Source organism: Phocoena phocoena, chromosome 16 (assembly GCF_963924675.1).
Source record: "Phocoena phocoena chromosome 16, mPhoPho1.1, whole genome shotgun sequence".
Classification (NCBI taxonomy): Eukaryota; Metazoa; Chordata; class Mammalia; order Artiodactyla; family Phocoenidae; genus Phocoena; species Phocoena phocoena.
The window spans coordinates 76,727,345-76,744,644 of NC_089234.1; the positions used below are offsets into that span (position 1 = coordinate 76,727,345).

Below are 17,300 nucleotides of genomic sequence, written 5' to 3' on the forward strand. Positions count from 1 at the left end.
TACAAGTTGGGCACAAAGACAGGACTGGACCTTCTCTCAGGTCATTCCCTTAACCACAGAGCCTTGAGGGATCACTAACTATGAGGAACTGGAATCCAGTGAGGAGCCATTCCTCCCCAACCCCCTCCTACTTTCCGGCCTCCTTCCCGTGTCCTCCAAGCCAAGACAGCAGAGCAGTGAAGAGTATGGGCTTGGAGGACTTAGGGTCTCTCATCCACTTGCTGTCAAACAGTAGGCGAGTGGTTTAACCTCCCCCAAGCCTCCAGCTGCACACCTGTAAAATGGGGATAATAGCAGCACCTAACTCACAGGTCTGTAAAGATTACACGAGCAATGCTGTATAGCGCTCAGCACAGTGACTGGCATATATTCAATAGTAAGACCTTATCAGATGACAGATATCACTCCGACCTGTTTGCTTCTTCCTAAAATGCCGTCTGCTCTCAGTAGCAAATGTATCAAACCTGAGAGCTGAAAGGGACGCCACAGAATGGTCTTAAGAATCAAAACAGAAATAGAAATACTGCCAACTGAAGAACCCTAAACAACCATGAAGGGTCATCAGGACTGCAGAAGGGAACAAACAGGAACAAAGGCCTGGAGGCAGAAGCAAGCCTCCTGGAATGTTCAGATGACAGATCAGGATGGAAGGCAGTTTGGTGTCTATGTGGATGATGGTCTAAAGGAGTTTGGGTTTTATCCCATGTGCAAAAAAAGCCACCCCGTGAAAGCTTCTAAACTCGGGAGGACCATGGCAGCAGCACGTGCTGGCTAGGCAGCAGCGGGAACGAAGAGAATAGAACTGACAGGAACTGTCAGGAACCAGGTAACCAGGCCCTACTGACCTACCTGCAGAGGAGATCGCTGAGGGAGGCCATGGAGCAGTCATTAACAAGTCCATAAAGGACGATAAATGAGCCCTTTCTTTGTGATTAGAACTAAGTCTGCTTTGATACTGGTTGCTGGAAGATCTATTTCCTAAAGGTTGCAAAGGCTATCATTAAAGCTCAGATCAAGTTCCTCCATTTTTAACTTTGTATTTGCATAAGAAAAAAAAATTTGCCCAGATTTTTAGAGTGGGCTCTACTTGGATTAAATTTTGCTCATCCTTACAGTGACCGAGTTTAAGAATCCTATGGTGAAACTACCTTGCAAGCTGTGTGTTTGTTTAGCTTATTTTACAGTGAACAGAATCAATAATACCACATTAGTCAGTGTCTGATGTGGTCATGAGGAAATGAATAGGAATTGTCTTGGCCTTCCCTTTTCTTGGAAAGATTTGTGAGAAGTCAAAATGAAAAGTATCCTCAAATTTTTAAATGTATTTCACAATTAACAGAAATAGCTAGAACCTGGGTGTCTCCCATCTCATCCCACTTCATACCCTGGATGAATTTTTTTGAAAAATATTGACAAGGGCAGCTATGACTTTTCGAAGCCTCATCCTCCCACCAGCTCTGCCAGCTACAAACACACTCTACCGTTCTTCTCACACTTCCCAGCAGCTCTGCTAATGATTATCAAAGGCAGAGCTGTTTCACTTGCGTGCTGTCTTAGCCAAAAGCCTGGCAGATGCCTCGAGGGTCTTATTTAGATACTCACTTCATAATTTCCTGTCATGATGAGTTTAGCAAACTTCCTGGATCCTGCAACGTTACAGCGCTCTCCAATATTAACAAAGTTGGTGTGCGGGCCGATCCTGAAGGGCTCTAGACCTTGAAAGGAGAAGTATTTTGAAAATTTTCTGAAAATGCATGTAACGACATGAGACCGACAGAAAATAAATGTTTTCATGAGAAAGAAAAGAAGTTTCTGTGCCACAGCCCATCTGACTAGCTAAGGAGACCCAACGTGGAAAAAGGGTCATGGCCATCCCCCCTAGGGATATTTAAACACAACAAAAGGCTCTATGTTTATAACCAGAACTCTCAAAAGAAGAAATATTTCAGGGTTTTAAATTGCAAATTTCTCTCAAGAGCTGAATCATATCAGCTCTGAGAAACAAGGGAAAATTATCATCATATTCTTATGTAACCAAGAGCCTGGGGCAAAAACCATGAAGTTAGAATCTAAAGACTACCCTACGGCTGTCCATTCAGACATTGGCTTGAAGCCTGATGGAGCAAGCCTTCTTAATCCCACCAACAGTGTGTTTAGAGCTTTATCTCGTCTCTTTGATCCAGAAGCCAAGAATGAGTAACCAGCAAGGCCTAACAGGGTCACGAGGAAGGACCTGGGCTGAGCCCTGGGAGATGGCTGACTCTGGGCAAGCCACCTGGGCTTTCTGCTCCTCCTTCCTTATTTGCAAAGGGACAATATCATCTCCACTATTACAGGCTGATTTAGGGGCAAATATCAGATAATTAATGTGGACACATTACACTGAGGTAAAAAAGCAACATGCAGCATACAGTATCGCTACAGGAAAAGGCCTTTAACCGGTTTTGTTCTACTCATTGTATCTACAGTATTAGGAGCAGTCTTCCTAGATGGTTACAAGCAGGCTCTCGGGAAGCCAGCCTTAGGGTCTGAGCCCTGCATAGCCGACTCAGTGAACACTCTGGGGCACTTCTCGCAGAGCCTCTAAGCTTATAAAATAGAGACAGCAGAAGTATCTGCCTCACAATGTTACTGTAAAAATGAGACTAGGTAACATTGATAAGCGTTATCAAGCTTATAAAATTAGCACCAGCTGTTCTTGTTAATAAAAGGAAATGGCTTTTGAGTCCTTTCCCAAAGCATTGGTTGAGGAAGAAACAGACATGAGGGAGAGGAAAATAATGAAGATAGGTAATTACAAAACTATTCCAGGTCTTCTGTTCCCGGACTGGGAAGACTATCACTTTCCAGTCTGGGCTGTGATTTCCTTTCCCATTGGTAACATCCTCACAGCCCCTCCCCTCCATGTCGACCCTTAGTCAGACCCTGGGGTTCCCAGGGCAGACAAGCAGGGCTGCCAGAATTTAAATGGTGAAGAGAACCTGTGGTGTTGCCCTAAAAGCATTTCACACAAAGCATTTCTGATCTATTATGAATGTGAAGTATCTGACACAAAAACTGCATTGTTCTCAGACTTCCCTGGTGGCGCAGTGGTTAAGAATCCGCCTGCCAATGCAGGGACACGGGTTCAAGCCCTGGTCCAGGAAGATCCCACATGCTGCAGAGCAATTAAGCCCGTGCGCCACAACTACTGAGCTTGCGCTCTGGAGCCCGCGAGCCACAACTTCTGAGCCCATGTGCTGCAACTACTGAAGCCCGAGCACCTAGAGCCCATGCTCCACAGCAAGAGAAGCCACTGCACTTCAACGAAAAGTAGTCCCCGCTCCCTGCAACTAGAGAAAGCCTGCGCACAGCAACGAAGACCCAGTGCAGCCAAAAATTAAAAAATAAATTAAAAAGTTAAAAAAAATTTACATTGTTCTCAAGTCTGCAATTTATAAAAGAACAATTAAAAGGAGTATATTTGGTGCCATTCTTTTAAAATCTGATTGAAGGTGATTTTTAAAACAATTTAGAAATAGCACATGAAATTCAAATCAGAAGAAAGAATTCTTTCATTCTTACACATAAACTCTTTAAAAATCATAACTAAACAGTTCTTTCATGTTTCCATTTTGGCAAAGGCTAACAATTTCAACTTAGTCCTTGGCTGAAGTCAATTAATAGCTTTAAGATCTAAGGTTGAAAGAAACTATCCTACCACACCTTTCTCTGACAAAAGCCACTTTTTCAGGGTAGGGAGTGTGTCATAAATCACAAATCCCTCTTCTTCTAATCTCACCCCAGCTTCTAGAGTATAAAAGTAAAAAAAGGGTAGCCTGAAGAGGCATATTTCTAACCCAACTTTATTTTCACTCACTGGGAGTAATTCTATACAATATGTTCTGAGTGAGAAAAGTGGGTATTACTTTTGCTGTCACTTTTCTTTTATTTCACTGTCATTTTATTTCATTTTTCTTAGGAGAACATATGGAACAAAAATACATCAATTTAGAGAAACATTAAATTCTCCATTATTAGGGTGCATAATTCCATATGTGTGCTATTTGCAGGTTCTCTCAAAATCTGTATACACTTTTTCTTTTTTTTTTGCTTAAAGATACTATCTAAGAATACATCATTAAAGTATTATGGGAAAAATATAAAATTTAAAGTTATTTTTCTAATAGTTGGCATGATAATCTATTTTACTAATGTTCCTTTTGTGAATATCAGAGCTCATTCTGAAAAAGGGAAGCTGCCTACTCCACAGGGCTATTTAGAACAAAACAGAATAATAAAAATCACAACTCTTTGTAAAGCCTAAACACACAGCCAACGTAAGAGCATGACAATAATGTTATAGAAGCAAACAAAATTTTCTAGGAAGAGGCTACCATCATTAAAAAACCTTAAGCCTGGGCTAGATTTTTTAGGAACTAGCAGCAAATCTGATGATTAAAGGTGTTAGGCTGTGGCCTATGTACGTTTTCAAAGCAGTGCACAATAAGTTTGACCAAGGCCACTACCTGTGCTTTCATTCACATTTCCCTGAAGTCAGTATCTTCCCGCTCTCACCCCTAAAAAAAACCAAAGCGTCCTTTACTAGAATTCATTTAAGTACCAAGAAAAATATGTACACTTCTTTGACCTAATAAACAAGTTCTGTGGCAGAAATATCACTACCACGTAGACTAAACATACTAACAATCTACAAACGATTTCTGAAATCATAAAAAATCATGTCTTTATGACTTACCAGACAGTAGCATATGGCCTTCGAAAACAGTGGCAGGTGGAACTCTAGGCTTATAGTTTTTCACAGCTTCAGCAATTTCTCTGAGTTAAAAGAGAAAACACAATATCCATTAAATCCAAACAAAATTCAATTAAACTAATTTCCACCTATGAAATTAAGTCTGTTTAATATAATTATATACCTAGTTCCAAATGTAAAGCAGCAACTGTGCTTTTCAGTTTTCTCAGTAATGCAGAAAATGAATCTATAATCTTTAACATTTCTGTATCTGCCCCATTGCTGTGCACTGATTGTACCAATTTCTGTGCTCACAGATGTGAACCTACAGATGTGATGGTTTGCACAAACGCTAATAGCAAATCTCCTCCACCCCTTCCCAAACCTGAAGATATCCTTAACTCCATCAAATCCACATGGTAATTTAAAAGAAAAACAGGCTTCATTGTTGAGAAGGAAAGCAAATAGGAGAGGAGGTGCCAGGAGTGAAGGAAATTAAATCCTTTAGGTCTGTTTTTTTCAAGCACACATATATGGTAAGGAGGGTAAAGAGTAATACATCACTGAAACTCCAAAATTATTACTCCTAAAAATTTGTTTTAATTATTCATACTCTTTTGAACCTTATCAGCTTCGATGAAATATGTCCTCTGATCAGCCTGGAACAATCTGGCTGCTCTACTAAATTTATCAGGACCAGAATGAACTGCTCACTCTACTGCCCCCCAAATGAGTATATGAATGGCAAAGTAAAAGCAGCAAATATATATGCAGAGAAAGATAGGCATACACACACAAACCCACACACACAGGTATTTTTAAAACAACTCTTTTACAAATATCTCAATTTCATTTCTTTTTATGGCTGAGTAATATTCCATTGTATATATGTGCCGCATCTTCTTTATCCATTCATCCGATGATGGACACTCAGGTTGTTTCCATCTCCTGGCTATTGTAAATAGAGCTGCAATGAACACTTTGGTACATGACTCTTTTTGAATTATGGTTTTCTCAGGGCATATGCCCAGTAGTGGGATTGCTGGGTCGTATGGTAGTTCTATTTGTAGTTTTTTAAGGAACCTCCATACTGTTCTCCATAGTGGCTGTATCAATTTACATTCCCACCAACAGTGCAAGAGTGTTCCCTTTTCTCCACACCCTCTCCAGCATTTATTGTTTCTAGATTTTTTGATGATGGCCATTCTGACCAGTGTGAGATGATATCTCATTGTAGTTTTGATGTGCATTTCTCTAATGATTAATGATGTTGATCATCTGTAGTGAGGTGGATGGACCTAGAGTCTGTCATACAGAGTGAAGTAAGTCAGAAAGAGAAAAACAAATACCATATGCTTAACACATATATATGGACTCTAAGAGGGCTTCCCTGGTGGCGCAGTGGTTGAGAGTCCACCTGCCGATGCAGGGGATGCAGGTTCGTGCCCCGGTCTGGGAGGATCCCACATGCCGTGGAACGGCTGGGCCCGTGAGCCATGGCCGCTGGGCCTGCGCGTCCGGAGCCTGTGCTCTGCTACAGGGGAGGCCACAGCAGTGAGAGGCCCGCGTACAGCAAAAAAAAGAACCTAGGGGTAAGACGGGAATAAAGACACAGACCTACTAGAGAATGGACTTGAGGATATGGGGAGGCGGAAGGGTAAGCTGTGACAAAGTGAGAGAGTGGCATGGGTAAGCTGTGACAAAGTGAGAGAGTGGTATGGACATATATATACTACCAAATGTAAAATAGATAGTTAGTAGAAAGCAGCCGCATAGCACAGGGAGATCAGTTCGGTGGTTTGTGACCACCTAGAGGGGTGGGATAGGGAAGGTGGGAAGGAGGGAGACACAAGAGGGAAGAGATATGGGAACATATGGATATATATATATAACTGATTCACTTTGTTATAAAGCAGAAACTAACATACCATTGTAAAGCAATTATATTCCAATAAAGATGTTAAAAAACAAAAAACACAACTCTTTTTATAAAGGAGGAGATAATCTTAAAAAAAAAAAGAGATCCAAAGATAAGCTATCCTCAACTACTGATAACTTTCAGATATTATTTAAAAGATGTTATGTTTAAAAAATTATAGAGACTCTTCATAGAGTCTATCATGGAAGTCAACAAACTCAGTGCAACATTAGGCAGTTCAGTACAGTGAACGTATTATAGGCATGCAAGCAGACTGGCTCAAAATATGATCATCAGTCACTCTAGGGAAAAAAAACAAATACGAACAGTCCTCAACTGTGTTTTATTCCACTCAATTCCAATCCTTCCAATCTTCTTATAAACCACGAAACTGCAGGGACTTAAACACACCCTTCGCCATGCCCTTGTCTCCCACCCCCTTTCTTCATGCCCTCACTCTACAACGTGGGTTAAGCAGTGACTGTGTCAGGCGAGGTGAAGACACTCCTGTTGACCTCAAGGTGCCTGTTGCTTATTGTCTCTTCCTTTCATGAGAGAATCTAGTGGAGGCAGGTATTTGCCCACAAGAAGTATCGGCTGTCCCTCTTTGACCACTGGAATATTATTCAGGTATTTAAAGGTAGAGTGTTAAGATATCTAGGATTTGCTTCAAAACTACAATGAGGTATCACCTCACACCAGTCAGAATGGCCATCATCAAAAAATCTACAAACAACAAATGCTGGAGAGGGTGTGGAGAAAAGGGGCCTCTCTTACACTGTTGGTGGGAATGTAAATTCATACAGTCACTATGGAAAAAAGTACGGAAGCTCCTTAAAAAACTAAAAATGGGATTACCACAAAACCCAGCAATCCCACTACTAGGCATATACCCTGAGAAAACCATAATTCAAAAAGAGTCGGGTACCACAATGTTCATTGCAGCTCTATTTACAATAGTCAGGACATGGAAGCAACTAAATGTCCAACAACAGAAGAATGGACAAAGAAGATGTGGTACATATATACAATGGAATATTACTCAGCCATAAAAAGAAACGAAATTGGGTCACTTGCAGAGACATGGATGGACCGAGGGACTGTCATACAGAGTGAAGTGAGTCAGAAAGAGAAAAACAAATATCATATATTAATGCATATATGTGGAATTTAGAAAAATGGTATAGATGATCTTATTTGCAAAGCAGAAATAGAGACACAAACATAGAGAACAAACGTACGGATACCAAGGGGGAAGGGGAGGTGGGATGAATTGGGAGATTGGGATTGACATATATGCACTATTGATACTATGTATAAAACAGATAACTGATGTGAACATATTACATAGCACAGGGAACTCTACTTAATGCTCAGTGGTGACCTAAATGGGAAAGAAATCCAAAAAAGAGGGGATATATGTATACGTATAGCTGATTTACTTTGCTGTACAGCAGAAACTAACACAACATTGTAAAGCAACTATACTCCAACAAAAATTAATTAAAAAAAAAAGATATGTAGGATTTGCTTTACAATAGTCTAAGGGAAAAAAAGTTGGAGAATAAATAAAATAAGAATAGCAAAATGCTGAAAATTATGGAAACTATGCAATAGGTGCATGGGGGTTCATTTCATTATTTTTCTACTTTAATTTTTGGAATTTTTCATAACATAAAGTATCTTAGTTTGCTAGGGCTGCCATAACGAAATACCACAGACTAGGTAGTTTAAACAGCAAAATTTATTTCTTCAAGTTCTGGAGGCTAGAAGTCTCAGGTCAAGGTGTCAGTAGGACGGGTTTCCTCTCAGACCTCTCTTTGGTTTGTAGCTGGCTATCTTCTCCCTGGGTCTTCACATGGCCCCTTCCTGTGTGTGCCTGTGTCCTCACCAGTCACATTGGATCAGGATCCATTCATATGACCTCATTTTACCTTAATTACCTCCTTAAAGGCCCTACCTCTAAATACAGGCACCTTCAGAGGAATTGGGGATTAGGGCTTCAACCTATGAATTTTGGGGACACAATTCATCCCATAACAAAAGGTAAAATACTTAGAACGTATTATCACCTGATATGATCTGGTGTTGTACCACAGCACCCGCCAACTATATTGACCAAGCCGTCCATAGCAAAATCCTGCACTTAGGAAAAGAAAAAGTTTCAGAGAGTTCATCTGAATTCTAAGCTCACCACTACCAATTCAACAGAAACTCTGCATTTCCTGAAAAACTAATTTTCCATTTAAAAGAGAGCTAAACATACTTAACTCTAGATATCAAGCTTTGATAAGCCTTAGACATAAGGTTAAAAGCAGGGACCAGTTCAGATACTATGAAATGCAATGAGATATTTGCCTATCTGATCACAATAAAGTTTTTTTTTACCCATATGCTGAGCAGAATGAATGTGAGCTAAGTAATGCATTTTCCAATAATACGTATTCAGTTTTTAAATTTAAATTCAAATGTTTAAAGAATTAAAAATTCAGTTCCTCAGTCACAACAGCCACATTTCAAGTGCTCCAATGACCACATGTGGTAGAGGCTACACATGTGACTACACATATTACACAGTGCAGGTCTGGAGTTTAACCACAGTTGGTTTGAAAGCTGGAGTTTAACCACAGCTGGTTTGAAAGAAGCACAAGATAACCGAGAGAGAGGAAGTCAAGGAAGTGAGAAGTCAGAGTATTGAAAAGAGCATCTACATAAGGTATTGAAAACATAAGAATTAAGTGAGAAATAGTTTAGGAGAGAATGTCGGTTAGCCAGAAGCTAAAAATTCAAGGAATGAGGGAAAAGAGACCCAGGGGTTAGTGATAAGGAAGGGTCATGGGTAGTATGGTTTCCTGACCTGGGATTCAAAGATGGGAGGTGTATGTGAGAGAAGGAGAATGGGGGAGGTGACAGTGGGGAGCTAGGAGACATAGACTCCACCCAGCAGTCTCCGGGGTGGAGGGGACCATCTGGGAGAGCTGCAGAGGAGAGCCAAGTTTCAGTTAGTTTGGGCTGGACCTCTCTGAGAATTTCCCAATAGCCACTAGTACCCACTGTGGAGAAGGATGCTGACAGTGAGCCCCTCCCTCTGCCTCCATCATTTTAATTCATCTTAAGCTTTTATTTTTTATATATACACTGGGATTTCTTTAGGGGAAAAGTCTACTTCTAGATATTCTAAATCAAAAATTCCATTTCTCTATCTCTTAAAAACGAAGTGAAAGAGGATTGTTGACCTTTAAGTGCATGGCCATCACGTGCGGAGTTTCATCATATTCACCGAAGGTATTGGGAAGACCTAAGAAAGTATATTTCAGCCATTACTGGAAACTACTTTAACAAATGACATAGTATTTGTAAAGGCTTTAGGTTAAAATGTTAGAAAAATATTTATAATTAAATCATGATTACTTGCAAAAACAAGTAAGAATTCTTAACATTAAACATAATGAGTACAGAGACGCCATACCAGACCAACAGTAAAATCACAGAGGAAAATAAACATCCATTATTTCTTTTCTATTTGAAAGAAAAGCATCACTACTACATGAGACAGAATTTCCCTACCCCTATCCCTCCCTTTTCTGTAAAGGAAATTCATTCTTGTCTCCTAGACACCTAGGGTTAGGGGTTGGAAGAGTACCACACATGCTTTGAACTAATGACCACCAGACATGCAATTAAAAACAAGCAAAACACAACCCATCTCCTCTCAAGTAAGTTTTCCCAAGTAAGACTTTAGCATCTAATTTTCCAATTTCCTGTCTTATTTATTATCCCCTTCCAGTTATCTTACTCCTGGGGGAAAATAAAATTTACTGCACATTAAAATGTACATATTTGGAGAAAGAAGGCTGGAAAATGATTTTTAGCCCCAAGTAGTTAACTGGTGCTCAGAAACATTCACAAGGAAATCTGGTTAACCCAGAATGGATTACCAATATTAAATGGATAGTCTGAAAACTGTCTACATTTATCTTAGGAATTTTTATATACCATTAAGTTCTAACTTTTAAAAAGGAGAAAAGTAACAGGCTCTTTTGTCGATACAGTGGAACAAAGAAGAGGGCCCTCTCTCTCACGTTCTTTGCGCTCATCTCTTTGGCCACGCCCACATGGCAAGGACCGTCACCAATTCCAAGGCTCTGGCCAGATAAGTTATGACTAGGCTTCATGCCCCCAAGTTCTGTCCACTTCTGACCCTTTCAGGCTGAGCCAAACTGTTCCTTCAAGTCTAGAGGGAAACAGTGGTCTAGACCCAAATACTCTTCATTTAGAAAATTCCTATTGAAAGTCAACTATATACTAAGACCTGCAAAACAAGCTCTTTTAATCCAGATCTGTTACCCTATCTACCCAGGTCTTGTGTATTTGCATTTCCTATGTGTGACTCCCTTGAAACACACACCTGCGTTGGGATAACAGAGGACATAGGCTGTTGTACATTTTCCAATCGTTTCAATAAAAGGTCTCATTTCAGCTGCACCCAGAGCACAATTTAATCCAATGCTGGAAAAATAAAAAGAAGGTATTAGAAGTACCCTCTTCTATTCTAAATATTTATACATATAAAAAGTTATGATAAAGAAAGGAGTACATTTAAAACCAAGCAGATAGTAAGTCTCCTGATTCAAAGCAAGTTTATTCAGCTCCAGTCAAAGCCACCTCACTGAAGTTCCCTGCAACACTAAATATTTCTGCCCATGTCTCCAACATTAGATGCTGCCTACGGATGTGACTCCTTAAATAAGTTCACCGTTTAGTTAATGGTATACCATGAAACAGAAATGTCTGCAAACTACCACTGCTGATAAACACTGAAAAGCAATAATTAAGAGAAAAAAAAAGGAAAATCTTGGAGGTAGAAGGAACATTAATGGCACATGGAAGCCACTTTGGGGGTCTTGAAGACCAAGACTCAGTCCTTGCTCCAACTGAACTGCAACGTGACCTTGCACTTAGAATTTGTCCTCTTATATATTAATTTGTAACCAAGGGGCTCTCTGTTTTGCAAATGAAACTTACTGCAGACTAAAATAAAATAGATCAAAGCAGAGCTGCTAAAACCCCTCCAAAATCACACTCAGTGGGAGCTGGTGAAGTCTTCAGGAATTCAAGAATTAACTATGAAGTGACAGGACTATGTCATCTTTTATTTTTTCACATTTTACTTTTTTTCTTTTACTATGATTTCTAAGTGCAATGTGATATACTAGATTAGATCCTGGAACAGAGAAAGGACATTAGTGGAAAAACCTGAAACCAGAATAAAGTCAGGAGTTAGTTAATAGTAATATACTTTTAGTTTTGACAAAAGTACCACAGTTAATGCAAGATGTCTCATTAGAAAAAACTAGATGAAGAGCATATGGGAATTCTCTGTACTATCTTTGCAACTTTTCTGTAAATCTGAAATTATTCCAAAATAAAAGGTTTATTTAACAAACAAATACCCAACTCCCATTCCTGATAAAAACTCTTAGTAAACTAGGAATAGAGGGGAACTTCCTCCGCTTGATAAAGAAGGTCTATAAAAAACCTATAGCTAACATAATACTTAATGATACAGAACTAGATGCTTTCCCCGCAAGATTGGGAACAAGACAAGGATGCCCACTTTCACCTCTTGCTAAACATCATGCTGGGAGTCCTAGGTGAGGCAATAAGAGAAGATGGAAAATAAAAGGTATACAGATTGGAAAGGAAGAAATAAATTTGTCTTTGTTCACAGATAAGACTATCTGTTCTAAAGAATCATCTAAAAAATTCTTAGAACCAAGGTTGTAAAGCACAAGCTTCATATACAAAAGTCAACTGTTTACCTATATACCAGCAATGAGCAATTGAAATTTGAAATACAAAACACATTATTTACAATGGCACCAAAATAAATGAAATACTTGTGTATAACTACAAAACTCTGATGAAAGGAATCAAGGCAGATCTAAATAAATGGAGATCTATCCAATGTTCATCAACAGGAAGACAATATAGTTAAGATGTCGATTCTCCCCAATTTTATATACATTTACAAAATGCCAGTAAAAATTCCAGCAAGTTATTTTGTGGATATCAACAAACTGATTCTAAAGTTTACATGATGAAGCAAACAACCCAGAATAGCTAATACAATTAGCCACTGTAGAAGAACAAAGTCAAAGCACTGGTACTACTCAACTTCAACACTCACTGAAAAGCTAACGGAATCTCTGGTATTGATGAGAGAGCACAGACAAACAGATCAATGGTGCTGAATAGAGTCCAGGAACAGAATCACACAAATACAGTCAACTAATCTTTGACAAACGAGCAAAGGCAATCCAATGGAGAAAGGATTGTATTTTCAACCAACAGTACTGGAACAACTGGACATTCACATCTGAATACATTAATCTAGACAAAGATCTTACATCTTTCATAAAAATTAACGCAAAATGGATCACAGATCTAATTGCACGTTGCAAAACTATTAAAGATATAAATATATATATAACGATTACATAGGAGAAAAATCTAGGTGTCCATGGGTTTGGAGATGAGTTTTTAGATACAACACCAGAAGTAGGATCCATGAAAGAAAGAAAGAAAAAAAAATGATAAGCTGGACTTCACTAAAATTACAAACTTCTGCTCCGCAAAAGACATGGTTAGGAGCATGAGAAGACAAGCCACGGACTAGGAACAAATATTTGCAAAACACATATACAGTATCCAAAATATTTTCTTTAATTTTTCAAACTCAACAATAAGAAAACCACCCAACTAAAACAATAAGCAAAAGATCTGAAGAGGAGAAGCTTCCTCAAGGTATTGTTGCCAAAATTAAAAGAAAGAACTCTCATAAAGCACTTAGAACCAAGCCTGGCACACAGCAAACTCTCAATAAATATCTATGACTCTTATTTTTATGGCCAAGGCTATAATAACAGTGAATAGAGTGCTCTGAGAAGAACATCGACCTGGGCTGGTAAGAGAGGGAAAGGTCCCCAGAGAGGACCCTAGAGATGGGTCTGAAAGGCTCACGTGGCGGGGTGACCCTGCAGGGCAGGCATGGCCTCCAGGCAGGAGTAGAACGTGCACGGAAAAGGCACAGGAGGAAACTGTATAGACTCTTGGAGCTTCCATCTCACTCATGGTACAGAATTTAAACCATTTTGATCAGAAAAATAGATGTTACAAACTAGAATGTAAAAGCCATGTTAATTTTAAAGATAAATATCTGAGCTTTAGAATTCCCACCTTATTTCAAACTACACTACTTCTGGTTGTTCCACAAGCAGGGAGTGAAAACACCTTGCAAAATTTTTAAGTGCTGATAATAGATTTAAAGTGTTGTTAGCAGGCCAAGCCAGTCTTAAACTATAAGGGGGACACTTACAGACAAAAAGGCAACTTTCTGGTGGGCCCAGGGTGTATGAGAACTCTCCCTCTCCCTCAAATCGACCCATTTAGGCAGTGTCTTCTGACGTCCTCAGGGCAGTCAGAATGTACTTCAAGGAAAGACAACATCTCATACAAGTGGTACCATAGAAATATAGAGAAGCAATCCCCTCCTGGGTCACAGTCTGTAGTCATCAGAAGATCCCCCCAAAAGGAATGGAGTCAGAAAAGAATGATCACTCACCAGAGTGGGTCTGCATGAGACACGCTGATGACAAACGCCTCCCCGGTCTGGCCAGAGAGAGTCCGCCCACTTTTATCAACAATTGTCCCTGAAATCTGAATTGAACAAAGTAAACTCTGTCAACAGCATAGACTTGAGTTATGAATACAGTCACAGAAACAAAATAAAATGAGCAAGCTCACTTTCTTTGTTTTTTTACAAGGAAGAGAACTGTGGCACTCAAACTCCAAGGCAGCACTGTTTTCTTTAACGGTCACAACAGATGAATGCAAAGTGCCCAGGGGAGGGGTTGGAAAGCCACAGAAACAGAGAAAAGGGAAAGTCACGGAGACAAAAGCAGTGTCCAAAAAAGCTTTAGGATTCACACCTCCAGTCCCACTGGAGAAGACTTCCCCACAGATACCTCAGGTTATCCTGGTCTCCTGCTGTTCAACATCTGATTCATCTAACACCCCTGTCTGACTCTATTCTATTCTCACCAAGCAATGGGGGCCTGCCTGTTGCATTAATGAATTGGCAGCATGCTGTCTCTGGTGTTGGATGCTTCACGGTCAGCACACCAGTCCATCTGCCCTCGGGCCCTAACGAGAGTGAGCCTTTGGCTTCAGGGGACCAGTTCAGCCAGGCTTCTTTGGAATAGCCTGCCTTCCACAAACCACCGCTACATTCATTTTCTGTACATTTCCACGGATAAGACTGCTATTGATCTAGAGGTGGTAGAAGAAGGGAGGTGAATCAAGCAAGCAGCTGGTTCCTAAAAGATACTATCAATAGTTCCATGGCAGGAAAACAAAAACCCCACCCTCAAAATGACAGTATTAATAAAAACCAAAATTCATCATGCAAATATTTGAGAACTTACAAGGACAGGCCGGGGAGCATACTCCTCTTCAAAAAGTTTGTGGACTGCAAACAAGGCTGCCTGTCAGGGAGAAAAAGGACACCTTTGTTTCTGAGAGACTGTGACACAGGTCAGCCTAAATGGCTGATCAGAATGCTCCCTTACCCAGACCTCTTCAGATAAGATACACATCACATTCTCTGGGGAGGAGAAGGAGAAATACATCCTCCTGTTAACACACAACCCCAGGGCCCCTTTCCCAAGGGTAACACTGTACATGCTTCAACAAAACAAATGCTGACTGAAAGTCCCTCCATGAACTAATACTTCCTCTGAGGAAGGGCTGAAGAGCTACTCTTTCTTCTTTTGCTCAGTCAAAATTAAAAATAGATAAATAAGAAGCCTCTGCTTTCCACAGCCTCATATATACATGGTAGGTATATGAACCAACAGTGTATGTCACTGCAAAAAAGAGGATGAATTTGAATGGGTTGTAAAGGCACAAATCCCATGTCAATCTGTACCGTCCATGTTTTATTAAGTTCCGGGACCAGACACCAAGGTCCTCCAATGCTCAAGGCTATTCCACATCGGAACTCACCGACACGGAGGGCCGACAGCACAAATTAAAACTATAGTGAGGTAGTATTTTTCAGCTATCAGATTGGAAAAGATCAAAAAGTTCAACAGAGAGGTGTGGTGAAAGCAGCACTACTGTGCACTGCTTGCTGACTGGAGGATAAATGAGTACAATCTTAGAGGGAATTTGACACTAAAAATCAAAATTAACCGTGCCCAGACCCTTCAAACCTTGCAATTTCACTTGTAGAAATTTATCTTCAGAGATACTGTGCAAAAACGTATGTATGAGGATATCTACTTTTTATTCGACAGACTTATGTAACTTTGTACATGTACAAAGAATATAATCACATACACATATGCACACGCGTCATGCACACTTTTATCTGCATGGAATCGCTGTCAGGACCCTCACACCAGTGAGAGCAGTGGTCCCTGGGGAAGACGGACAAATACCCAGGGAATAGGAAACAGGAGGATATTTACTTTTTACTCCATACATTTATGTGTCTTTTTTTTTTCTTTTCTGGCCAAGCAGCACGGCTTGCGGGATCTTAGTTCCCAAACCAGGGATGGGACCCGGGCCCTTGGCAGTGAAAGCACCAAGTCCTAACCACTGGACCGCCAGGGAATTCCCATTTCTGTGTCTTTTGAATTTTAGAACCATGTGTATATATTTATTACCTATCCATCTATGTATATATGGTAGCTATATATGAAAATATTGACTTTCATAATTAAGAAAACATTGTTTAAAAGTTATAAACATAACCTTTTGAAGTTTCCTTCATTCTACTGGACTTAGTTAAAAAATATTCAAGAATAAAATGGGCTTGGCGAAGAAGATGGCAGAAGAGTAAGACGGGGAGATCACCTTCCTCCCCACAGATACACCAGAAATACATCTACACGTGGAACAATTCCTACAGAACATCTACTGAACGCCGGTAGAAGACCTCAGACCTCCCAAAAGGCAAGAAACTCCCCACGTACCTGGGTAAGGCAAAAGAATAAACAGAGACAAAAGAATAGGGACGGGGGTTTCCCTGGTGGCGCAGTGGTTGAGAGTCTGCCTGCTAATGCAGGGGACACGGGTTCGAGCCCTGGTCTGGGAGGATCCCACAAGCCGTGGAGCAACTAGGCCCGTGAGCCACAACTACTGAGCCTGTGCGTCTGGAGCCTGTGCTCCGCAACAAGAGAGGCCGTGACAGTGAGAGGCCTGCGCACTGCGATGAAGAGTGGCCCCCACTTGCCGCAACTAGAGAAAGCCCTCGCACAGAAACGAAGACCCAACAAAGCAAAAATAAATAAAATAAATTAAAAATATGGACGGGACCTGCACCACTGGGAGGGAGCCGTGAAGGAGAAAAGGTTTCCACACACCAGAAGCCCCTTCGCGGGCGGAGACTGCGGGTGGTGGAGGAGCGGAGCTTTGGAGCCATGGAGGAGAGCGCAGCTACAGGGGTGCGGAGGGCAAAGCGGAGAGATTTCCACACAGAGGATCGGTGCCAACCGGCACTTACCAGCCTGAGAGGCTTGTCTGCTCACCCGCCGGGGCGGGCGGTGCTGGGAGCTGAGGCTCGGGCTTCCGTAAGAGCGC

General features: G+C 40.6%; 1 protein-coding gene across 3 annotated transcripts in view; it reads right to left on the reverse strand.

Moving 5' to 3' along the window:
- MTR (5-methyltetrahydrofolate-homocysteine methyltransferase) overlaps positions 1-17,300 on the reverse strand; it is a 115,464-nt gene that overhangs the window by 69,833 nt on the left and 28,331 nt on the right. For all 3 annotated transcript variants that reach the window (XM_065894925.1, XM_065894926.1, XM_065894927.1), the window contains exons 7-13: positions 15,140-15,199; positions 14,278-14,372; positions 11,062-11,162; positions 9,890-9,951; positions 8,726-8,793; positions 4,739-4,818; positions 1,603-1,715 (exon numbers count right to left, since the gene is read on the reverse strand). In XM_065894925.1, the coding sequence (XP_065750997.1) occupies positions 1,603-1,715; positions 4,739-4,818; positions 8,726-8,793; positions 9,890-9,951; positions 11,062-11,162; positions 14,278-14,372; positions 15,140-15,199 (579 nt within the window). The remainder of the gene's footprint in view (positions 1-1,602; positions 1,716-4,738; positions 4,819-8,725; positions 8,794-9,889; positions 9,952-11,061; positions 11,163-14,277; positions 14,373-15,139; positions 15,200-17,300) is intronic.